General features: G+C 50.6%; 3 protein-coding genes across 9 annotated transcripts in view; 1 reads left to right on the top strand and 2 right to left on the bottom strand.

The window, feature by feature from the left end:
* The window catches only part of IFT172 (intraflagellar transport 172), a 41,977-nt gene extending 33,388 nt beyond the window's left edge, over positions 1-8,589 (top strand). Inside the window, exons 31-48 of the mRNA XM_060117488.1 lie at positions 623-716; positions 878-942; positions 1,135-1,315; positions 1,559-1,668; positions 1,789-1,918; positions 4,207-4,305; positions 4,515-4,624; positions 4,753-4,816; positions 4,906-4,992; positions 5,287-5,403; positions 5,986-6,096; positions 6,287-6,406; positions 6,931-7,026; positions 7,246-7,305; positions 7,391-7,489; positions 7,803-7,956; positions 8,162-8,253; positions 8,464-8,589. Coding sequence (XP_059973471.1) covers positions 623-716; positions 878-942; positions 1,135-1,315; positions 1,559-1,668; positions 1,789-1,918; positions 4,207-4,305; positions 4,515-4,624; positions 4,753-4,816; positions 4,906-4,992; positions 5,287-5,403; positions 5,986-6,096; positions 6,287-6,406; positions 6,931-7,026; positions 7,246-7,305; positions 7,391-7,489; positions 7,803-7,956; positions 8,162-8,253; positions 8,464-8,553 — 1,879 coding nt within the window. The 3' untranslated portion in view covers positions 8,554-8,589. The remainder of the gene's footprint in view (positions 1-622; positions 717-877; positions 943-1,134; positions 1,316-1,558; positions 1,669-1,788; positions 1,919-4,206; positions 4,306-4,514; positions 4,625-4,752; positions 4,817-4,905; positions 4,993-5,286; positions 5,404-5,985; positions 6,097-6,286; positions 6,407-6,930; positions 7,027-7,245; positions 7,306-7,390; positions 7,490-7,802; positions 7,957-8,161; positions 8,254-8,463) is intronic.
* An 88-nt stretch (positions 8,590-8,677) lies between these two features.
* KRTCAP3 (keratinocyte associated protein 3) lies at positions 8,678-10,331 on the bottom strand. Of its 6 annotated transcripts, XM_060117426.1 has the most exons (6): positions 9,875-10,331; positions 9,740-9,799; positions 9,367-9,573; positions 9,109-9,243; positions 8,894-9,007; positions 8,678-8,771 (listed from the first exon to the last, which is right to left on the bottom strand). In XM_060117426.1, the coding sequence occupies exons 1-5, from the start codon at positions 10,154-10,156 to the stop codon at positions 8,900-8,902; spliced, it is 792 nt and encodes a 263-aa protein (XP_059973409.1). In that variant the 5' UTR covers positions 10,157-10,331; the 3' UTR covers positions 8,678-8,771; positions 8,894-8,899. The 6 variants fall into 6 exon arrangements, with proteins under 6 accessions (XP_059973409.1, XP_059973407.1, XP_059973406.1 ...); XM_060117424.1 differs by having other exon boundaries at positions 8,678-8,774; positions 9,740-10,331; XM_060117423.1 differs by having other exon boundaries at positions 9,740-10,331.
* Positions 10,332-10,434: 103 nt separating this feature from the next.
* Positions 10,435-21,559, bottom strand: NRBP1 (nuclear receptor binding protein 1). 2 transcript variants are annotated; one of them, XM_060117440.1, is made up of 18 exons: positions 21,441-21,559; positions 18,477-18,711; positions 18,172-18,294; positions 17,882-17,983; positions 17,405-17,494; positions 17,211-17,251; positions 16,748-16,842; positions 15,159-15,242; positions 14,915-14,973; positions 14,657-14,755; positions 12,539-12,671; positions 12,234-12,339; positions 12,036-12,086; positions 11,802-11,937; positions 11,544-11,597; positions 11,393-11,456; positions 11,075-11,130; positions 10,435-10,987 (listed from the first exon to the last, which is right to left on the bottom strand). In XM_060117440.1, exons 2-18 carry the CDS (start codon positions 18,684-18,686, stop codon positions 10,883-10,885), a joined length of 1,608 nt encoding a protein of 535 aa, XP_059973423.1. In that variant the 5' UTR covers positions 18,687-18,711; positions 21,441-21,559; the 3' UTR covers positions 10,435-10,882. The 2 variants fall into 2 exon arrangements, with proteins under 2 accessions (XP_059973423.1, XP_059973424.1); XM_060117441.1 differs by having other exon boundaries at positions 18,477-18,706; positions 21,441-21,526.
* Between the last annotated feature and the right edge of the window lie 1,558 nt (positions 21,560-23,117).

Below are 23,117 nucleotides of genomic sequence, written 5' to 3'. Positions count from 1 at the left end.
TGTTGGATCATGTGGTAGTTCTGTTTTTTAGTTTTTTGAGGAACCTCCATACTCTTTTCCCTATTGGCTGCACCAAATTCCATCCCCACCAACAGTGCACAAGGGTTCTGTTTTCTTCGCATCCTCACCCACATTTGCTATTTGTAGACCTTTTTTGATGATAGCCATTCTTACAGGTGCAAGTTGTTATCTCATTTTGGTTTTGACTTGCATTTCTCTGATGATTAGATGATTAGAGCATCTTTTCATGTTGACCCTCTGTGTATCCTCTTTTGAAAAACGTCTATGCAGGTCTTCTGCCCAAAGTGAGCTTTTCTTAAGTAAATGTTAAGAACACCAGGAGTAATCCTGCATCGAGTCAGATTGCTGCGGGTAGTTTTACTTGTTTGGGGAAGATTATTTTTCTGCTAATGTAGATGTGGCTCAGGAGGAGGTGGTCAGAGCACCAGGAGTCCTTCCTTCCTGTCAGTGCTGTGCTCTCTGTGCTTCTCTATCATTTCATATTGATTGTCTTTCTTAATCTGTGCCTTTTCCTCCTCTCAATCTTTGCCCTCTGTTTTTCTTTTCCTCTTATAAAAGGAAGTGTAGAGTAGGCAAACCTTATCTGCACCTTCCATTTCAGCTCCTTAGAATTTGCTTTTGAACTCTCTCGGCTGGCCCTCAAGCACAAAACCCCTGAGATTCATCTCAGATACGCTATGTACCTGGAGGATGAGGTATGGATGTGATTCTTCTCCATTGCTTTTGACTCTGACCACAGAGCCCTCCTTCCCATCCCCTAGCCCACTGCTGCCAGGCAGTCAAACCTCCTGTCTCATGGCTGCCTGTGATGCCAATCTCTGTCTCATCATGTATGGCTGCCTTTCTCTCCGTCTAGGGAAAATTTGAAGAGGCTGAAGCTGAATTCATCAGGGCTGGTAAACCCAAGGAAGCAGTCCTCATGTGAGTTACCCCATAAATTCCTTCATCCTGTCCTCCCAGACTCAGCCCCAGGATCTTTCATTGTCATCTTCACCTTCATCTAAACCTAGTACCAATAAATCTTATACCCCCTCAGTGACATGGCTTTTTGCCTCTCATCGTGGAGGCCTCATTCCTATACTCAGCCTCCTCTCTGTCCTCATCTGGGAGCAGGTTTGTCCATAACCAGGATTGGGAGGCAGCTCAACGTGTGGCCGAGGCCCACGACCCTGACAGCGTCGCTGAGGTGCTCGTGGGGCAGGCCCGGGGGGCCTTGGAGGAGAAGGACTTCCAGAAAGCAGAAGGGCTGCTGCTTCGGGCCCAGAGACCAGGCCTGGCCCTCAATTACTATAAGGTGGGTCAGCAGATTCAGGGCCATGAGGGGAGGGTGAGAGGACATGAGAGCCCACAGAGCACTACACTGAGCCCTGGTACTGAGAATGATACAGGAGGTTAACACTGGGGAGGGGGAAGGAGACAAAGAGGAAGGGGAAGAGAAGTCCCAGGACCTAGGGATCAGTGGGCCATGGCACCTGAGTGGCACTGGAAAGCTGTCATGCCTGCCGCTAACCATCCTGATACCTGGAAATCTGAGCAGGAGGCTGGACTATGGAGCGATGCCCTGCGGATCTGCAAGGACTACGTGCCTGGCCAGCTGGAGGCACTGCAGGAAGAGTATGAGCGGGAAGCTACCAAGAAGGGGGCCAGGTATGAAGCCAGGGGACCCGAAAATGTTGGCAGGGCTGGGGGTGGGTGGTCAGAAGGTGTGCACAGAATCGGCCACGCTGCCCCTCCCATTCCTGGTCACAAGCACACTCATCTGCACAGGGGCATGGAAGGACTGGTGGAACAAGCTCGACAGTGGGAGCAGGCTGGAGAATACAGCCGTGCAGTCGACTGTTACCTCAAAGTGCGGGACGCAGGAAGCAGCAGCCTGGTGGAGAAGTGCTGGATGAAGGTGAGGCTGCCACACCTGCCTGGCCCTATGCTTCCCGGCCTCCATTCACATCCAGCATTCCTTCTCAGACATTCATCTTTTTCCTCCTGTGTCTTTTTGTTTTCAATCAGGTAGCAGGTATCTACTGAGTGCTTGCTAGATGCTAGATCCAGAACCTATGAAGGCTATAAAAAGGGATATAACACAGAACCCGGAGAGTCAGAAACTGGGGGAAGGTAGACTAACATGTGGCTCAATTAGTTAATATCGCAACTTAGTGAAGACTGAAGTCTGTGATTCAAGTAGAGTTCAGAGAAGGGTGAGATCTCTGTGGGCTGGGGTAGGGGAGCCTTCGTGAGGGAGGAGGTAGGCCTAGGGTCAGAGCTGGAAGGGCAAATCCAGACCCTGGAGCTGGGCCAGATGGAGGCCATGAAAAAAGCAGAGGCCCCTCCTCTACCCAGCAGCTCCTGAAAAGAAGCCTCTAGCAGATTAAGCCAAGCCAATATGTTTCATCAATTCTACGATAGATTCTTGGTATCTTTGAGATGGGGATACATGTATATTTTAATGATGTGCCTTAGATGCAGGGAAATATGGTATTGGGAGTTATGAAGGGGTGAGATGGATCAGCCCCTGAATAAAATGTTGGTGTGCTGATGCCCCTGCAGAATTTCCCTTAGGTTTGTGAGGCCTTGTAATTGAATAGCCCCTAGAAGTTGGAGGGGAAGGAAGTAGAAAGGACTTTAAGAGAGTTTAACAGGTTTTAATCAAGTATTAAGCATCTTCTGTATCTTACTCTGGGTCATTGTTTACTCGGGTCTGTTCATGACTATACCTTCTTCAGATTAGTCAGAGGGTGGCTTCCTGGATGGGAGCACTTGAAGGGTTTGGCAGGTAAAGAAAGAGAGGCAAGGGACTTCCCTGGCGGTCCAATGGTTAAGACTCTGCCTTCCAATGCAGGAGGCGTGGGTTCGATCCCTGGTCAGGGAACTAAGATCCCACATGCCATGGGGTGTGGCCAAAAACTTAAAAAAAAAAGAGAGGCAAGAATAGGTGGGGGAAGACCAGGAGGATTAGCATAGACTATAGCTAAACTGCACCATGTGGAAATTAAAATCTGGTGAGGGTGTCGGCATCACAGTGCAAACAGAGTGAACTCATGGAACACTTGGGTTTTTAGAATTACTGAGTTTTAGGGTTAGAAGAGGTCTCCAAGGTCATCTAGACCAACACTGTCCAGTAGAAACGTAATGCAGGTCACAAAGGTTTAAGTCATACATGTAATTTTAAAATTTCTAGTAGCCCCACATTCAAATAAGTATAAAGAAACAGGTGAAAATAATTATATTCTATTTAACCCAATATATCGAAACTATTATTTCAACATGTAATCAATATAAACATTTATCAAGGTATTCTACATTCCTTTTTTCATACTAAAGTCTTTGAAACATTTAAGGTTACTGCACGTCGCAGTTGGGACTGGCCACATGTGACTAGTGGCTGCTGTTCTGGACAGTACAAACCTAGACTGACCGTCACTCTTTTTTTTTTTTTTTAAAGATTCTATACTTCATTTTTTATTTATTTATTTTTGGCTGCACTGAGTCTTCATTGCTGCACGCGAGCTTTCTCTAGTTGCGGCGAGCGGGGGCTACTCTTTGTTGCGGTGCATGGGCTTCTCACTGCAGTGGCTTCTCTTGTTGCGGAGCATGGGCTCTAGGCATGCAGGCTTCAGTAGTTGTGGCTCACGGGCTCCGTAGTTGTGGCTCGCAGGCTCAGTAGTTATGGCGCACGGGCTTAGTTGCTCCGCGGCATGTGGGATCTTCCCGGACCAGGGCTCGAACCCGTGTCCCCTGCATTGGCAGGCGGATTCTTAACCACTGCACCACCAGGGAAGCCCTGACCATCACTCTTATGGGTGAAGAAACTGAAGCTCAGAAAAGCCTAAAACAAATAGTTGCAGAATGCCCTGGGCTCAGATTTTAGGGGTTCTTTCTCTATACCATGCTACTAAGATTCTGTTTGTGACAAAGAACTTGAGAAACCAGTTTGTCAAAGGTGACAGGACCAAATGCAGTGATCTCAGACAGCGATGAGTGTCTGAAAGAGGATGAGTTGAGAGGAACAGATAGGTCCTCTATTTAAAGGCTCTGATGGACCATGAGGCAGGATTTGCCCAAGAGGGCGGAAAGTGAGGAAGAGTGCAAGAAAGTTGGCAACTGGAGGGGAAAAAACAGAGCAGGTCGAGGACCCCCCAGCAATATTTGTCTCTCCTACCCATTTCTATCTTCTGTTCAACCACTCAGGCAGCTGAACTCTCCATCAAGTTCCTACCTCCCCAACGCAGTCTGGAAGTAGTTCGGGCTGTGGGACCCCAGCTGATTGGAATTGGAAAGTACAGTGCAGTAAGTAGCGTGCTGGGACTGAATAGAAATAGATTGCACAGAGACGGGTGGAAAGGTGACACCTGCACTCGGGAAGCTGTATGAGGTGGGTCTCCCGGCAGGCATGGCATGCATTTCTGTTTCCCCAGAGTTCACAGAGAGTTCCCAGAGGGGGAGACTGGGGAGGGAGGGGAAAGATGATCTCCAGTCTCTGACTTTCCACTGTGCAGGCTGCAGAGCTCTATCTGAACCTGGACCTAGTCAAGGAAGCGATCGATGCTTTCATTGAGGGTGAGGAATGGAACAAGGCCAAGCGTGTGGCTAAGGAGTTAGATCCCCGGTAAGCTCATGACCCCTCCTCACTAGAAATTCTCTTTACTTCCTTTTGTAAAGATTGGGAGAAAGTCCTCATGGGAAGGGTGTGCATCCCAGGACCGTGAAGTGCGAGATCTCTGCACATCTTCACAGGTATGAAGACTATGTGGACCAGCATTATAAAGACTTCCTCAAGAACCAGGGCAAAGTGGACTCGGTGAGACTGGCAGAGTCAGCAGGAGGCAAGCTCAAGAGATCTCTGTCTCCTTCTCCTCGTGTAACTCTGTCTTTTCAACTGATCCGTAGCTGGTGGGTGTGGATGTGGTGGCTGCTTTGGACCTATATGTGGAGCAGGGCCAGTGGGACAAGTGCATTGAAACCGCTACCAAGCAGGTACTCCTCTCTTCATCCCACTGCCAGCTCTTCTATGTATTTTTCTGACTCCCCACCTGTCCCAGAGCTGTCTCTCTTTACTTCCTCCAAAGCCCAAACCCCAGAGATCCCTAATCAGCGTCAGAGAGCTCAGTCTTCACACTCTGACAGTGGGGTCAGAGGCCTAGCTGGGCCTGGCTTGCATATGCCCTTGGCCGCCTAAACAAATCCATGGCCTCAAGTCACCACCCCACCCTCACTGCTTGGTCTTACTGACCCCAACCTCCCCTTGCTTTTCCTGCACCTCTGGAACAGAACTACAAGATTCTGCACAAGTACGTGGCTTTGTATGCGACGCACCTGATCCGAGAGGGTGGCTGTGCCCAGGCACTGGCCCTGTATGTGCAACACGGAGCCCCTGCTAACCCACAGGTATCAGCCGGCTCCTTGGGGTGAACGTTTCCTCAAGGAAATTCTTACCTTCTCAAGAACCACTCACGCCCTCAGGATCTGTCTTCTCAAAGGATTCTTTCATTAGAGAGCATGGTCCCCAGAGACCCCACCCAGCCTCTTCAGGAATGTACAGCCTCTCTAGAGGATTTATCCTTGGAAGGAACACCCAGCAACCTGCCCGTGCCCTTAGCTAACACGCAGGGAACAGTCTTTCAGAGATGAACCGCACACACCTCTAGGGCCTTCCTAACTTCCTCCAGAGTGAGCACCGCTCTCCTGTCTGAGCATCACAGCTCTCCGGACACTGTCACCCCGTTAACAGTGTGACTGCACATTCACAGTCCCACATTTGCCCACACCCACGGCGCCAGATGGGAAGAAATCGCTTTTTCTTGCCCTTCTTCCTCTTCTCTTAAAATAACACTTTGTCCAGCAGCGTCCCATAGCTCCTCCGCGCGCGTGCACGTTTACAGCCTGTTTTCCTCTTTGGCCCCACTTCCCCTGACTTTCTCTTCTAGTTGTGCTCTTCTCACTCAGCTCTCCTTCCCCCTCCACCTCCAGAACTTCAACATCTACAGAAGGATCTTCACTGACATGGTGAGCTCCCCCGGGACCAACAGTGCCGAGGCCTATCACAACTGGGCTGACCTTCGGGACGTCCTCTTCAACCTGGTGAGGAAGTCGCCTGGACAGCAGAGCCGAAAGGCCACTCCGCCTGTCCCTGTCCTCGCCTTTTCTTTCACGCACATAAACCTTCACCCTCGGACTCTACCTTCCTCTGTCCAGGTGGCCATCAGTTGACCACTCTGGCCCTGGCACTCCTCTGACCCCTGACCCAGGCTGTGCACTCTCCCTGCTCTAGTGTGAAAACTTGGTGAAGTCCAGCGAGGCAAACTCTCCAGCCCACGAGGAGTTCGAGACCATGCTGCTGATCGCGCATTACTATGCCACTCGCTCTGCGGCCCAGAGCATCCAACAGCTGGTGAGACAAGAGTGGGGAGGCGCTCTCAGTCTTACAGACACAGCTTCAAATGTATGAAGTTGAATGAGTTCAAGTTCTGGACGGTCTCAGGCTTGGCCCACTGCTCTCCTAGCTTCTCTTTACCCTTGCTGAGATGGTTTTCTTTGTATTCCTCTGACCTTCTTAGGGCTCTGTGCCCACACAGCTCCAGCCTCATTATGCTCAAACATTCAAATTCCATGATTTCTGCATTGACCTCTTATAATATATACATGCCTTTGGCTTATCCATGATAGTATATTGTATATTTATTTCCCGGAGTTGGACAGTAGAATTCTAGAGGTGGGAGGAAATTTAGAAATAACCTAGGTCCAGTTCTCTTGCGCAGATGAAAAAAAAACTAAGACCCAGAACTGCATGACCCAGAGCAATTTAATATTGATTGTTGGTTTTCTGGTTCTATGGCTGCCTTAGTTATAAGATCATTGGTCTGGCAGCTCAGTCACATAGTGCCAGGATCATAGTGCTTTGACTTTAACCCATAGGAAACTGTGGCTGCCAGGCTTTCTGTTTCACTCTTACGTCACACCCAGCTACTACCTGCAGACAAGGCCTTCTATGAAGCAGGCATTGCCGCCAAGGTGAGCAATGGGGCCAAGCAAGGGCGGGGCCCAGGAGAGAAGGAAATCAAAAGTTGGAAAGTAGGAAATCCCCGCTGCTCAGGTAGAGCAGAGCTGAGCGTAGGGCTGACGTTACGGAGATCATTTTCCTGTATCTTCCTGGGTTCTCCCCCCTGCATCCTGGAGAAACACAGCCACGCCCAGCTGCTCACTCCCACTTGTACCTTTTCTCTGGTGCAGGCAGTTGGCTGGGAGAACATGGCCTTCATCTTCCTCAACCGCTTTTTGGATCTGACCGATGTGAGTAGGGCAGTTGTGCCCAGAGGTTGGGAGGTTTTGCCTGTCACAGGCTGTGCCTATCTCATGGCTGCCCACTCTGCCGCAGGCAATCGAAGAAGGGACTCTGGATGCCCTTGACCACTCTGACTTTCAGGATACAGACATTCCCTTTGAGGTGCCACTCCCAGCCAAGCAGCACGTCCCGGTAAGGGCACAGGATTGGAGAACAGGAGGCCTCACGAGTGTGAGCGCACTGGAAAGGGAGGCCACTTTAGGATGGTCCTCCCAACACTTTGTAATGGCATCAGTCAGCAACGTCTCTGGAAGGGCCTCAGCCCTCACTGTTCGTTCAGTGAAAGCAGAAGCAGAGGAAAAAGCTAAGGCTGTGACTGTGACCGCCAATCCCAGGAGGATCGTTTGTGGGTGAAAGGTGGTGCACAGGATGACGGCTCAGCAAACCCTCTACCCACCACCTTCCACTTGCCCTGCCCTGCGTGAAGCTGCTCTGTCCTTCCCAGGAGGCTCAGAGAGAAGAGGTTCGAGACTGGGTGCTCACAATCTCAATGGACCAGCGGTTGGAGCAGGTTCTACCTCGGGATGAGCGCGGTGCCTACGAGGCTTCCCTGGTGGCGGCCAGCACTGGAGTTCGGGCACTGCCCTGCCTCATTACAGGTACAGAACCCTACAGCACCCCATGTTCTGTGGTGGGTGGAGAGGAGGGAAAAACAGCAGGATCAAGAAACTATTTTACTGTGATTCAGGAAAGGATGCAGAGGACAAGAACAGCCTACTTTCTACCCCTAAATTGCTCTTCATTCTTCCCCCTCAACCCATCGCAAACTCCAGTTCATCTTTTTTTCTCCCCCCGCCCCTCCAGGATACCCCATTCTGAGGAACAAAATTGAATTTAAGCGGCCAGGGAAGGCAGCTAACAAGGACAACTGGAATAAGTTCCTTATGGCCATCAAGGTTAGAGAGGAAGGCTTGAGAGATGGGGGTAGGGAGAACAGCGCTGAAGAACCCACCAGCAACCGTGCCGCGTAGGGGAGGTGCTGTCAAGAGGGCAGGTGCAGGCCTGAACCCTGCTCCCCACACTGAGATGGAGCAAGTTTTCTTTGTATCAGGAATGTTTTTTCCCAGCGCTGCTGAGTTCCTCTCATGCTCTCTGTTTCCTCACAGACCTCCCACAGCCCTGTGTGCCAAGACGTGCTGAAGTTCATCAGTCAGTGGTGCGGGGGACTGCCCAGCACCAGCTTCTCCTTTCAGTAACTGGCAGAGTTAGTAGGTTCCATCCCTCATTAAAGTCTTGTAAGTAACTGAGACCACTGTATTCTTTGATCAAGTTCACCCCCAACACTAGCCCAGCGCCCCTTTCCCCCAAAAGGAATCACAATGAAGTAGAAGTTCTTTTATTACAACTGTTATTATATAAACATATCCTAGGGGTCAGTGGAAGATCCTTGTGGACTGAGCCTCCGGATCAGCACCTGCTTGATAGAAGGAAGAGCCTGAGTCAGAGGGCAAGCAGCATAGCAAAGGACCCAACCCAGTTCTAAGAGTGGTCCCTGCCACCACCCTTTCCCAGGCCACAATCCTCCTGGCCCATTACCTGTCCCTAAACCCAACTTTTCTGTGGTATCTGGATTTCTCGAGTTTGATCCAGTAGCTGCTCATTTTCCTGCCTCCTACATTTAGGAAGTTCAAGCTCTGTCAGTTCCTCCAGCTACAGAAGAGGGTGGGGTTAGTACTCCGGCCCTGTATATAATTCAGCATCTTTTCAACGCATTCTGTGTTGAGTGAACCCTTCCTGTGCATCTTCCTTACCTGCTCCTGTAGCCCTTCCTCCCTACAGGGCCCAACCCCACGTAGGGCGAGCGCAGCCACACAGCAGTAACCAGACAGAGCAGCCTCCGCTGCAGACATGAGCAAAGAAGGGATCCAGAGAGCCAAGGCTGTCTCCTAAACGGTGAGGGAAGGGCGGGAGGCTAGAGGAAGCGGGGCAGGAGCGGCAAGTAGGGGCGATCACAGGGCAGGGCCAAGGCTCCGTGGACCGCAGAAAGGCTGGGAAGAGAAAGGACTCACATAGATTCTTGTGGGGTCAAAGGGGCAGTCAGTGTGTCCAGGCCCCTGGTCCAGTGGTAACAAAGGATCCAGCAGTCCTGGGTGGCAGTCAGCAATAAGACGGCGGCCGCCGTTGGCCACAGTTAATGACACAGCGAGGAGGAGGCCCAGGGAGCAGGCAGCAGACAAGAGAAGGTTCACCAGGGCTAGTGCCAGCAGGGCCCAGTGCTGGCAGGGGCAGAGGTCAGGGTGAGCAGCCTGGGGGTGGCTGCCTCTCCCACTGACACCTCGGTTACTCCATCTGGGGCTCCTCCTCCCACCAGAGATGAAGCTGAGTCAGCCCCCATTTCCCTGACTCCGGGCCTCCTCATTAAAGCTCCAGAAATCCCCTCACCAGTCGTGGGCGAAGAAGGTTCCTGGATGTCAAAAGGGCCAGAAGTCCCACGGAAACGCTCTGGAAGAAACAAAACCTGAGGCCCGCGCCGCTCTCCAGCGCCAACCGCCCGCCCCACGGCCCGGCCCCGCTCACCAGCAGCCCGGAGCCCACGGAGATGACATTGGCGGTGGTGTACTCCGAGGTGACGGCGCCGCGGGGGTTGGCCACGTGCCGTAGGACGGTGCCGTGCAGCACGGCCCCCAGCAGCAGGTTCACGTGGCCCACCAGGATCAGCGCCAGGCCCACGCGCATGAGCCGCCGGGGCCCCCTGGCCGCGTCTGCAAAGCACGGGGGGAGGGGCAGGCCTGAGCGGGAGAGCAGACGGCCGAGGCGGCGGAGGCCCCTCGCTGCCGCCCGCAGTCGGCCACGGGGCATAGGGCGGGTCCAGGGTGGGCGCTCAGGGGAGAAGGCGACCGGAAGGGCCAGAAATTACCGAAAACGCAGAGGCGGCAGCGGCACTTCATGGGTCCCTCAGCGCTGGCCGCGGGGCAGCTCTACCTGCCCTGGCCCCGCCCTCGCTCCCCGGCCAGTTCCGCTCTCCCTGAGCACCTGCAGCCCAACCTCCGCGCCCCCTGGCGGGAGAGGCAGGCGCGCGCGCGCCCCCCCCCCCCACAGACACCCCCCCCCCCACACACACACCCACACGACGCGCGTAGCAAAAAGTAGACTTTTATTACAGCAGCAACTGAGGCGAATCGAATGGCCCCCCGGGGCCACCCCTGCAGCACCACCCTTCTCTCCCGCCCCGTCCGCCCCAGCGGGATTGTAGAATTCAGCTCCCAGCGCCCGTGGGCTTCCTTTCCACACAGGCTGGGCGGGAGCCAGCAGATCAGCTACTAGCCTCCGACTAGTAGAAGGCGGCTGCTGAGAAGGCCCAGGCCCACGTCTGTGCAAAACAAGTAAACAAAGTGCAGAGGGATGGAAGAGAAGGGGAGGGGTGGGTAGGGTGATGCTCAGAACCAGGGAGCCCCAAAGCCCTCCTGAATAATAAAGGAGAGAGGGGCTTCACAGGGTAATACTGTCTGGGGGGAAGGGGCAGGAAGGCTGTAGCACATGTCGTGACAGCCACAGCTCAGATTAGGGGCTGGGCCCGAGTGAGCTCTAAGAGGAGACGGTGACAGCGGCTGAGTTCAGGGTGCTGTTCCTGGCAAAATTGAACTTGCTCAGGGTCTCCTCCAGCAGAGAAGTCAGTCGGCTCTGGTCCGCCTAAAGGGGAGGAGCTCAGTGAGACCGGGCAGAGGAGAGAAGGGGCAGCCCGGGGCGGCGGGGGCGGCTGGAGGCCAGAAACCTCACCTCGCTAATGAAGCCCAGCTGCACCAGCTCGGCCGCCAACTCGGGGATGTTCTCATCTGACAGAGAAACGGGAGAGGGTGAGTACAGTGCAGCAGTGAGGGGCACAGAGCCCTTGGAACAGCCCCAGTCAGGTGACCCTGGCTGGGAAAGAATGACACAAGCAAAACTGTCAGATCCACCCTCCAATTTTAGGGGCAACGATACTCATTCTATGTGAGTCAATGTGTTACTGCCCTGTCACCTTCCCCACCCCTGAATATGTCCCTCACAGATAAGGCTCATAGACTCTCCATCCTCTGAGGGAAAGGAAAGACTCACTTGGCATCAGGTCACAGCTCAGGTGCCGGTTCAGTTTGTCCTCCAGCTTCAGCAGAAGCGTCAGCTGGAGAGTAGGACAGTCAGAAAATGAGGCTCCCCTTCCCCACCCTCTGGCCACCCAGCCCCATGCAGCCCCGGCCCTGAGCCTTACATGGTGTTTGACGCCCTCCTCCACCGACTCGATGTTGCACTGCATCAGCACCACCTAGGGAGAGGGGACAGAGAGGGTCACTAGAGTAGGGACCAGTGAGCAAAAAACCCACAAGAGCTGGAAGCCTTTCCAGCCCACGGGACATGAACGCCAGGGAGCAGAAACACATTCTTCTCCCTAAAGGGCAAAGCCTTATCTGAGATGTCCTCTCTCCCTTCCACCACGACCACAGAGACAGCCACACCCACACAGCCCCACCTTGCGGGTCTCCACCTCAGCCGGTTCAGGTGTTGGAGTCTTGACAGACGGCGGCACCACAGGTGATGTCACCTCCTCCTGCTGTGGCTGCTGGGGCCGAGGCAGCCCAAAGGCCGTCAGGGGGTAGATCCCGTTCCTAAGTGGAGATCAGACAGGTCGGATGGGCTCCGTGGATGCCTTAGGACACCCACCCCTGCCTCCTCAAGGAAGCTTTTTTTCTCATTCTTCTCTCACCTGACATCTTCAAGGAATTTATCCAGTTCCAGAGCTGGTGACTGAGAGTACCTGGAGAAGAAAAGAGAAGGAAGATGGAAGGAAGGAAACGAGCAAAACTGCCGATTCGACCACTCCCAGAGAATGGACAGTTGACAGAAACCTCAGGGTGGGAGTGACCAATCTGTCCCTTTCAGAACCTCTCAGTTAGTTACTCACAGCGTCTGAACTGGTTCTCTTCCTGGTCCTGCAGGGATTTCAGCCAGTACAGCACTGGTATCCATGTTTTTGGTGATCTCCTCCAGAGCATTCTCTGGGATCATGTCTGGAGGGCATGATGGAATGGGAAGTTATGGAAGGATAGTTCAGATTAATATCACAGAAGGCACAAGGGGTCCTGGGGGAGGGTGGGGGAGGAACGGAAAGAATCCCTTTGGAAGTAGAAGAGGAAAGGAAACATGCCAGTGAGAGTTACAAGGCTCCAGACTGGAAAAAAAATTCCTAGGAGGGTCAAGAGGACTCACGCTGGTGTCCCACAATGCAGTGGGCAGCAAGGAGTTTGAGCGAGGGCACTTCAAACAGTGCCGGGTGGAACAGAAGTTCTCTGGCTGTTGGTCTGCGAGCGGGTTCAGACTGCAGGCACTTTTGAATGAACTCCTAGAAAAGGGAACAAGGGAGTGGAGCAGGCATCTGGCAAGCACTCCACTGTGTTCGTCTCTCTCTCTCTCTCTCTCACATTATATCCAGCACAAGGCTGTGTGCATACTAGGTGCTCAGCACTGGCTGAGGGAACAAATTGCTAATGTATTTGAAAGGACTTCGAAAACTGTAAGGTATTATATGAAAGGTATCATTCACTGTCTTTCTAGTTTTCATTATTTTTCTGCTTCCCAACCGCAAGCTTTTTTTCTTTACAGTTCAAACTTATGATTTCTTTTTCCTTATTTTCTATCTCTCTGCTTTATTAGCCCACTCACTGCCTACCTTCTCCAACCCTCACCAAATTTACCTCTCTCTTTCCAAACTCACCCACTGTGGTCAATAATAGTTACCATCTTTTTATTTCCCAAGCCTACCACCACAATTTCCTTTGTCCACTACATCATTTATTAAATTCACTGGACTTCCCCATGCTCCCTCTAACCCCACAGGTCCCAGGACAGTTAACCTGCTCTCCTCCTTTCAATCTGGAAGGCCAACAAGGCCATATACCTAATCTCTTACTTGAACAGCCCACCCTGACACTGAACTAGAAACTTATTCCACACTAGCCTCAAGACTTCCCACTAATCTTCCTTCTTTTCTCTCCTCCCCCTTTTTTTGAATTTTATTTATTTTTTTATACAGCAGGTTCTTATTAGTTATCCATTTTATACATGTTATCCTCCTCCCTTTTATAAGCATCTAATGAGTTACAAACTAACCTTGTTTGGACCTTCCTGTCCAGACCCTACTTACTATAGTCTACTTCCTGATTCATAACCCCTATATCCTTTTTATTTATTATTATTATTTTCCATTTTGGTTATGCCGGGTCTTAGTTGCGGCATGCGAACTCTTAGTTGCGGCATGCATGTGGGATCTAGTTCCCTGACCAGGGATCGAACCCGGGCCCCCTGCATTGGGAGCGCAGAATCTTAACCACTGCGCCACCAGGGAAGTCCCCCTCTATATCCTTTAAATCTTAGCTCATTTATTTCAGGGCACTTTCCCTAAAAACTACATAAATATAAAACCCCAAATGACTAATTTGAGTAATTCAAACTGATTGATTTGTTCAAAAATATCAAGATGGTTGGAACTTCCCTGGTGGTCCAGTGGCTAAGGCTCTGCGCTCCCAATGCAGGGAGCCCGGGTTTGATCCCTGGTCAGGGAACTAGAGTCCCACAGGCCACAACTAAGAGTGTGCATGCCGCAACTAAAGATCCCACATGACGCAACGAAGATCCTGCACGCAGCAACGAAGATTCCCATGTGCCGAAACTAAGACCTGGCACAGCCAAATAAATGAATGAATGAATAAATAAATAAATAAACAATAAATAAAAGGGTGTGTGCCAATGATGGTCATGCCTATATGAAAGAAAAATACATACCAAGATGGTTGTCTGAGAGTGTATACCAATTACCTGAGGTAACCATCAAATTAGTTTGCCTTCACGTAGACAAACCTAAGTTAACACACAAACTTTAGTCCCAATATTACCCATCTTAAACCCCTAACCTGTGAGAGAGAGAGAGAATGTCTGTGTGTGTCTGTGTACCAAAAACACCTAAGAAAATGTTCACTACTTTGAGTGCCCTTTCTGCTTTATGTTTTCTTACTCTTAGAAGAGAGCATAGGGCTTCCCTGGTGGCACAGTGGTTGAGAGTCCGCCTGCCGATGCAGGGGACACGGGTTCGTGCCCCGGTCCGGGAAGATCCCACATGCCGTGGAGCGGCTGGGCCCGTGAGCCATGGCCACTGAGCCTGCTCGTCCAGAGCCTGTGCTCCGCAATGGGAGAGGCCACAACAGTGAGAGGCCCGCGTACCGCAAAAAAAAAAAAAAAAAAGAAGAGAGCATATTCCCAGTAGGTAAAAGGAAGAAAAATCTGAAGACATTTCAAAGTCTGTTAAGGAGGAGTGATCCTGAAGATTCTTACCCTCTGTAATGGGTCTTCTAGAAGCTGAATGGCACTGCTGATGGCTTCCTGTGGCACATATGAGGACTCTCCATTGCCCTGAATCTCTAGCACTGCCATCTGCAGTGAGGGGTAATAAAAAGGAAAAACAGAGACCTAAGAACCTCAGCGCTCCCACAATCACTCCCTCAAGACCAGTACCTTAGTTGTCAACCCTCCATTTCCCTTCTATCTTCTAATTTGACCCCTTTCCACTACCCACCCTTCTGGTCTCCTCACCTCCAGTGCACACATGCCAAAGGAGTAGATGTCTACTGCCGTTGTCACATTAGTGACTTCTAGGGGAAACACAGAAGCTTTGGTGAATCAGAGGATCCGGGCAGGGCATGGCAGAGGTGTCTTAAAACTTATTGCATGCCAGTAGAGAAGGACGAAAGTTTCAGTTATGTTACCTCCGACCCTCAGGTTGTAAAGTGGAAAACCTGGGGTATGGGCACAGGGCAGAGAAACTGGGATGCCTCACCTCCATATTCTGGTGCAAAGAAGTGGAGATTCTTCTGCTCTTCCCGACAAGTCTTCACATGATTATTGATAGTGTCAGGAGCCACTGGGAGTAGGGGAGATACCCACAATCTGACCACCATCAACAAAGCACAGCCTCACTCCAGAGAGAGGCCCCCAAAAGACAAATTCTCTCCTGAAGTCTTTAACCCTCAACAGGCGCAAACCTATCCCTTCCCCATCATGAACTCCGGACTAAACGTGAACACCACCTATCTCCCCTTTCTCAGGTCTACTGCTTCTCATCTAAGGTCCCTAACTCGGTAGCAACAAAGGCTCCGCACTAAACTAACAGGTACACGGGGGCTTTGGGCTGGCAAGGAACAACACAGTCTAAGGAAAAACTCACTTGTGACCTGCTTACCTTCCCCAAAGCCCAGGCACACCTAACCCCAGATCACATGAAAACGTTTGGTCTAGTTCTTTCATCCACCCTGCAAACAGTGTAAAAACACAGGCAGCCCTTCCTAATCTGGAACAATTAAGAGACCTCAGAAACTTGGATGAAGATGGATAAGAAGGAGTAACATACAACCAAGTAGACAGCGTCCTTCTTACCCACCTTTACTGACTGAAACTCAAAAACAGCTCAAAACTGAACCAATACCCTTAAATCAGCTTCACTTGTAATCCACAAAAATTTTTAGACCCCTGCCCTACTCTCTTATTCCTCAACATTGCCTGCCACAGAGCTGAACGAGGAACCAGGGCCAGGCCCAGTTTGGACTCACTGGGATCATAAACAATGACTACAAGTCACAGAGAGTCTGGGAGCACAGTATGACTTAGGGAACCAGCCTGATGATGAGGGCGATTAAGAATCCAGGACGTGAGTGGCCAGCCAGGCAGAATCCACAGGAAACAAGCAGGTTATGAAGGCAAGCAGGGGGAGGGCTGGTAGCGCAGAAGCCAAGCAGGCATAATTAGGCAGGGGAACGGTGTTTGCTCCCACGACTGCATGCACTGGGCAGCCGCAAAGGGGAGCAGAGGAAGCACAAACAGCGCCCCAAGTAGGGCAGAGGGAGCTCTCACCATTAGCAAAAATCCTATGAAAGACTGTTGGGTACAGAGCAGCCCGTAAGCGGGAGGGAGGAAAACAGAGAAAAGTTGTGAGCGATGGAGCAGCCAAGCCCCAGACAAATGGACACACAAACAACACACAGACACGGCACACGGAAATGTTAAACACTGCACACGTATACACAGCAAATGAAAGCACTCACAGCAGGCACAGCCTGGGACCTCCTTTGGTAGGGTCTGGCCCCAGGGACTCAAATCATCCCTTACACCCAACCCTTGCCCTTTCCCAACCTCCTGTCAAGATCTCTGTATGAACCCCCGTTTCCCTCCAAAAAGGTACAAGATTAGACCCTACGCCTTCTCCACTAATTGACTGGCCTCTCTCTATCAATGACCCCTAGTAAGGTCCTTTCTCTTATCACCAGCCCACACCTCAGAACTGTGCTCTGTCTTCCCCCATTCCTTTCATCTTACCCCCATGGTTCCCAAATTCCCGAGGCTCCCCTGCCCAGAACCTCTCCCTCCCCTCACCAGAGCCAATCTTGATGAGTCCGTTGTGCTGGATGAAGATGGTGTCACAGGTCAGGTTCCCATGGATGATGGGGGGGTCACAGGAGTGCAGGTAGCTGTGGGGGCACTGGGCTGTTAGAGGGGCCACTGGGAAATTAGGGCAGGGGGATCCCAAGGGCTGAGAGGAGCAAGGGCCTGGTCTCCTGCTGGTCACCACAAAGATAATACCCACACTCTGAATCTCCATTATGCCTGATGAGTTAAATAGCTGGATAAGCGCTAGGAGAAGAGGTGGGAGACAGCATCGTGGTCAAGGCGTTAGGATGAACCCTTTAAAAGACCGACAGGGGCCTAATCTTGAAGTATATGACTCAAAGAAAGTGGGGAGAGGCAGAAAAGAACGGCAGAGTAGTGCCCTGAACTCTGTTTGGAGGAACTAAATCAGGAATAAATATGGGAAAGACACTAACCAGATCCTACTCACCTTAGGGCAGAGAGGATTTGTGTGCACCAACGCTTCCAAGCCTGGAACAGAGTTTGATCCAAGGGTCAGCAGTAATCCCCTCCCTTAACCCTCCAACCAGTTCCCTCCATCCCATCCTGATCAGCTTCATAATTAACATAATCTTTTTTAAGCCTCCAAACCAGCCTAAAGCTTTTTCTGCTCTCCCTCCATACTTTTTCATTCATAGTCTTGTGGTTCTTTTTGGTCTTCTTCAGAAATTGCTTAAGACTCCCAGATGACATGTATTCTGTGATAAAAATGACCTGGAGAGGCAAAGCACACAAATAAATCCTTATAGTAGAAATGATCCCTTATCTAGGTAACACATATACAACATATACATAAAATTTGGAAGCCTGGTGTTTTTCTTAATAAAGTATCTCTCTTTTGTTCTTAGCATCACTTCCTTAGATCTAATAGGGCAAATGAAAACTACTGAGCAATATGAGCTACGGGAAGGAAGAAACAAAAATTCACTGATTTCTGTCCCGACTATAACCAGACAAAAGGCACAGGTGGTGGTCATAGCCTTACTCTCATCTCAACAGCAGCTGATTCCAGCTCTGTTTCAAAACTATCTTTTTCTGAATATAGAATGAACAATAAGTGTAGCTAGTCTCTTTGCAGTAAGCTCAGGAAAAAGTTCTTACCCTGGCCTTGTTCTCTTTAATGTCAGCCCAATACTTGTGAAACTTGACAATGTTGAGATGTTCCAACTGAATCAGATTATCAAACACAGCACGGACCTTTTCCTGGAAGCAGGGGAAACATTGGGATAACAGGCTTCAGAAAGCATTATCATCCTAAAAAGCCATTCCCTATCCCCCCTAGAAATGATCGAACCCCAATGTACTCTTCTCATAGTAGCTTCCCAACCCCAATGCCTCTTTACACCAGCATCCTAACACCTCACAGGCTGCATCCTTTCACCATTACTTACCTCCTGCAGCTTGTAGTTCTTTCGCTCAGAGAACTGTACCTCATTCCACACAACCTCTACACCCTCCTCTGTATCCATGGCCAGGTATGCACTGTCGATACCCGGTACATTCCGCTGATTCACCTGAGAAGAAATCCAAATGAAAGGGAATTAAAGTTACCACACGCGCTCTCGATTGTGATGCTCCGCACGATCCCCTTCTCCCGGGCTCTGGCCCGTTGGAGTTCGGTCGGCCCCGCGGAGACTCTGCCCCTCCACGTCTTGCCTCTTAGTCTCACTCTCAAGAGTCACTACTGCTACCTCACCTCTTCTCGCCTCTTCTGCCAGCGCCCACAGGGTGACTCTTCCAAGATCTCAGACTCATCTTCACTTTCTTCTTCTTCCTCTGGGGAAGCTGCGGAGGTCGTGGAGGTCACAGGAGGTGACACTGACGTCAGGCCAGGAGCTGAGGATGAGGATTCGACCTTTGGGTCTGAGCCACTGCTGAGTACGGTCTGGGACTCGCCCTCCGACATGCTGGAACAAACACTCAGGCCTGCACTGGTTGGAGCAAGGGTGATGGGAGAAGGCAGAGAGGGTTAGGATCGATTCTATAAAGATTCCAGCCTCATAACCTAATCTGGGGTTAAAAAGAAAACAAAACATAGACCTCCCTTGTTTCCTTTAAATCCCTAATCAGAATTAGTCCTGTATGAACCCTAAACATTAACTACTCTCCTCGTCTAGAGAAGGGGAGCTATCTTGGCTGAAGATGACTCACCCAGGTCAGTGAGCAACTGAAGTATATTTTAAGCTTAAAGAATATGTTGCTATGCTTAATTATGTTAATAAACATATTTTATCACTTTAAAAAAAATGACTCACCCAGGAGTGTCAAGCACAAGATTTATGGTAGTACAACCAGTGTTTAATAAGGTCCAAATGAACAGCAAAACCAGGGGCCTCATTCCTTCTCAGCAAACACTTACCCGATAGCCTTCTCTGTGAATCCTCACCTACCTCTTGCACTGTGCTCAAGAACCAAGGTACATGGGCACTATTCGGAACAGATGACTCCAGACCCCCAAATGTTCCACTGAACCAGCTCTAGATCTAGAGCTGTAGCACTCTCAACCAATTTATTCAGCTGAAACCCTCAGCTGATTTATTCTACTTGAACTAAACTTGGCATTCACTGTCCATCTCTCCTATGCACAGAATAAGCCTGCCAGTCCATGATGAGGCTACCCTTGGGCCAGGTGACTGGCAGTGGCTAGTGACTTCATCCCTGATGACCTCACCTTCCCTGTGATGTGAGTGTGGCAAATGGGTGGGTATTGGTTAGCAACACTTTTTTTTTTCACTCATTCAACAAATGTTTATTAAGCACTTACTGCGGGCCAAGCACTGAGCTAGGTGCTTGAGATACAATAGTGAACAAAATAAATAAGATGCCCCCACTCATAAAGCTGCAAACTTAAGGCAGAGCTAAGACTTTAAGCTTCCAGTTTTCATTTCATTCACATGGCTCAAAGCCTCCATCCTCTGACATAGGTATTCCTTTCAAGTACAAATAACTCAAGACACAGCCATTATAGGAAAAAGCACTATATAGTATAACATTTTATACTAACTAGTGTATAGTATTATACATTGACATGGCTACCTAAAGAAAAAGAATCCTCAAAAGCTAAATGTCACTAACTTCAGAATCACAGGACAATCCCTGAATGTTATCCCATATCTCTAAGAACGAAGGCCGTGAAGGAGTTGGAACCTGATGTGTGCTGGGCTCAAGGGAGTGCTCGCCAGGATGAAAATGATATCCCGTAAAGTACATTTGCTCCTGTAAGTCAGTTCAAAATACAGACGCTTCTGATCAACACCGACCTTCTGAAAAGCCCTCATTTCTTTTTAGAACTCTCAGATGCCCCCTTCTGCCCGTCTCTGCCCCCAACCTACACTGTGTTTAACCCAAGCCAGGAGATTTTTATTAGATGACATTCCAGTAAATATCAGAGGGCAAACAAAGCACTACAGAGAAAATCTGGCAAGATGTTATTTCGCCTATGTTTTTTTCTCGGTCCTTGCCTAGCACAGATTTCAATCAACCAGTCTTAGTAATCTACCTGAAAAGTAGCTTTAAAAAAATGGTAAGAAAGTTCATATGGGTTACTTTATTTATAGAATGCATCCTTAATCTGAACAGCTAAGTAATGTTTCCAGCTACATTATAAGAAATACCAATGGAATTCTAATACAGGAAGCCTGTAGCCAATGGGCTCTAAAGAAATTTCTGGACCCAGGGCACAATTAATCCACAGCAGGGCACCGCGAGAGATGCCAAACCTTTACCAGTCATAGATGCTCTTCGAATGTGCTTGTCTTCTCCCTCCCCAATCTCTCCCCCGTAGGCAAAATGAAGGCAATGCCCAAGATCCCCCAGCACTCCCCCTACTGATGGCAACACTGGAGTTTTTGTCTCAGGGTCGGTCGTTCAGAGGTTTAAATGAGATCACATATGGAAAAGGCCATTGACGCCCCTCAAGGGAATCTCCTCGCCACCCCGAGATGCCTAGTGTTCACTTCCGTGCAGTGTAGATAAATCGTTGCAAAGTTTTTTCCTGCAAAGTTTTTCATTTTTTGGGCTGCAGCTTCTCAGCATTTCAACTCCTCAGCAACAGCTCACAGGCCTCTCGCCCGCCCTCACCCTCAGCGGACCAAAGAAGGCCTGAGACCTGCAGAACAAGCAAGCTCGGGGAGGAATTTCACACTCCAACAGGTCGCCTAGCTTGCTGTCGGCGAGAGACCGTCGGGCCCCGGGGCCGGCCCTGCAGCGAGCCGCAGCCACCTCACCAAAGGCCAGCCCCGCGGCGCAGTCAGGGGCGCAGGCCACGCCCCCGCGCAGTCGGCGCGCCGACCCCGCGAGCAGGCGCGGCCCCGACGCTGCGCTTCCGCAGGCCGCCGGGCCCGCGACCGCCGCCCCCGCCCCCGCCGCCGGCCCCGCCTCTCGTCAGCCCGAGTTCGACACGAACGCCGGGGCCTCGCGCCCCGCGCCCGCAGAATTCAGGGCGCTGCCGCCGACGCTCGGGAACGGTCGGGGAGGGCCGAGCAGGGACTGTGGGGCCGAGGTGTACTCTCGGCTCCGGCGGGCCGGGCCTTGGCTGCCGAGTGAGCAGGGCCGCCTCCAGACACCCGCCTGCCGGGGTCCCACCGTCCTGGCCGCGGAGGCCGATCCTCTCGTCCTTTAGCCGAAACCTTCCCTCCCTCTCAGTCCCCTCGGCGCTCACCTCCCGACTCCGCTCCCCGCAGCCTGCGCTTCAGCTCCAGCTCGGGTTCCGGAGCCCCGGATCAGAAAGACTCGCTCACAGCTGCGCTCCGCGGCGCAACCGAACTGCGGGCCCCGCCTTCGCGGCGTCCAGACCAACAGATGGGCGGTGCCGCAGTGCCGTTGGGTTTCCATTGGACAGGGCGGCCAGGGTGGGCGGTGCCCCGGGCAGACGGTCGCTCGCAGGGGTAGTCTTCACCCCGGTTTCCTCCCCTAGAGCCTGTCCGGCTGAGACCTCTTGGAGCGTTCGGTGTTTTCGGTCTCAATTGGGGCCTGCCTCTCTGTCCACCCCTCTGTCCGGTCCTGGTGCCCCCGATGATTCTGCTGGGCGAAGGGAAGGCCTTCCCCCTCTTCTTGAAGGCGCCATGACAGTTCTAGTCCGACTCAAAGACAAAAGGAGCGAAAGACGTAGCCTCAATCTGAGAGGAGCGGCCACCCGCTTTCAGTATTTGGGGGTGAGACTGCGCAGAACACCAATTCTTCAGAAAACTTAAAAAAAATTACTGGACACGTTAACACTGAAAATGAATAGTTAACGCTTCGTAATTGGATAGTTCTGATGTTAGCCAAAACTTTGCAAGAGGTTTTCACAGATATCTTTTGATCCTCGTAAGAAATTGAAAATTTCATTCAGTAATAGTTGCCAAATGGAAAAATACTGAATCAGAGGCATTAAGCTATTCACCGAAAGTTGGTAAGAACTATATCTAGAATCCGAAACAGTTAAGATTTATCAAAGAAGACTTCCTTGAAAAGATGTTTGGAAAGAATTTAGGTTGACTGCGAGGAGGTGAAAAGAAAAAATGATAGATTGTGGGTGAGCCCATTGATCTTCGAAAACCAAACCCGGAGCCCCAAAGAAGTTAACTCTGCTCCTAGACACGCATTGTGGAGGGAGAAGGATGAATCAATCATCAGTCCTTGGAAATGTCATAATCACCAAATCTCACTGTCCTTAAAGGGAATCTCTAATCCTATTTAACTGATAGAAGGCTATCTGGCAAAAGTTCCCTCATTTTCCATCTCTTCACCTTAAAATTTTTTAAATCAAACTTTTATCGTTCCTTGATTCTTTCACCTTTGAAAGAGAGGGCTCAAACACTCTTTTAGAAATCTGGACCTTGTTTTGGATATTTTTAAAAGGCATTTGCCCACCAAATTTAGCATATAATTTCAGGGAGTTGAGGTTAAGAATCTTTGTTCTAATCTCAAGGAAAGGATGCTCCTCCTCCTGTCCAGATTAATCTCTTCACCAGGTAGGTAGACTCCAAAGCAACTGAACACCTGGCGCATGGTAAACATTCATTAAGTATCCGTTGATACTATTATTACAGTTTCCCATTCTCTTCTGTCTGGTTCTTAGTATTATCAACCTTTACCTTTCAACTAGCTCCTTTCAAATCTGCACAGAGGACCCATTGGCATCTTCAAGTTCTCGTTTTGTTTTTAACCTTTCATTCATGTTTTTTTTTTTGGGGGGGGTTGGTTGGTTGGTTGGTTGGGGGTTTTTTGTATGTTTTTTTGGCTGCACCGCTTACCCCCCACCCCACCCACCTTTCCCCCCTCCCTGGAAGCATGGAGTCTTAACCACGGGATCTCCAGGGAAGTCCCTTTTCATTCATGTTGAAAATACTCAAGG

This window comes from Mesoplodon densirostris, chromosome 14 (genome assembly GCF_025265405.1).
Source record: "Mesoplodon densirostris isolate mMesDen1 chromosome 14, mMesDen1 primary haplotype, whole genome shotgun sequence".
Lineage (NCBI taxonomy): Eukaryota > Metazoa > Chordata > Mammalia > Artiodactyla > Ziphiidae > Mesoplodon > Mesoplodon densirostris.
Note: the sequence above shows the minus strand (reverse complement) of the source record. Positions and strands in the feature narration are given on the sequence as shown.

Excerpts from the sequence above, each read along its gene's own strand:
- KRTCAP3 (XM_060117422.1), bottom strand. The coding sequence starts at position 10,156 with ATGCCCCGTGGCCGACTGCGGGCGGCAGCGAGGGGCCTCCGCCGCCTC. Across the intron at positions 9,574-9,739 it reads ACCTTCTTCGCCCACGACTG|CACTGGGCCCTGCTGGCACT; the intron begins GTGAGGGGATTT and ends TGCCCCTGCCAG. Across the intron at positions 9,244-9,366 it reads TTGACCCCACAAGAATCTAT|GAGACAGCCTTGGCTCTCTG; the intron begins GTGAGTCCTTTC and ends CTCACCGTTTAG.
- NRBP1 (XM_060117440.1), bottom strand. The coding sequence starts at position 18,686 with ATGTCGGAGGGCGAGTCCCAGACCGTACTCAGCAGTGGCTCAGACCCA. Across the intron at positions 12,340-12,538 it reads CTGCATTGTGGGACACCAGC|ACATGATCCCAGAGAATGCT; the intron begins GTGAGTCCTCTT and ends CATGCCCTCCAG. Across the intron at positions 11,938-12,035 it reads AAATTCCTTGAAGATGTCAG|GAACGGGATCTACCCCCTGA; the intron begins GTGAGAGAAGAA and ends ATCTCCACTTAG.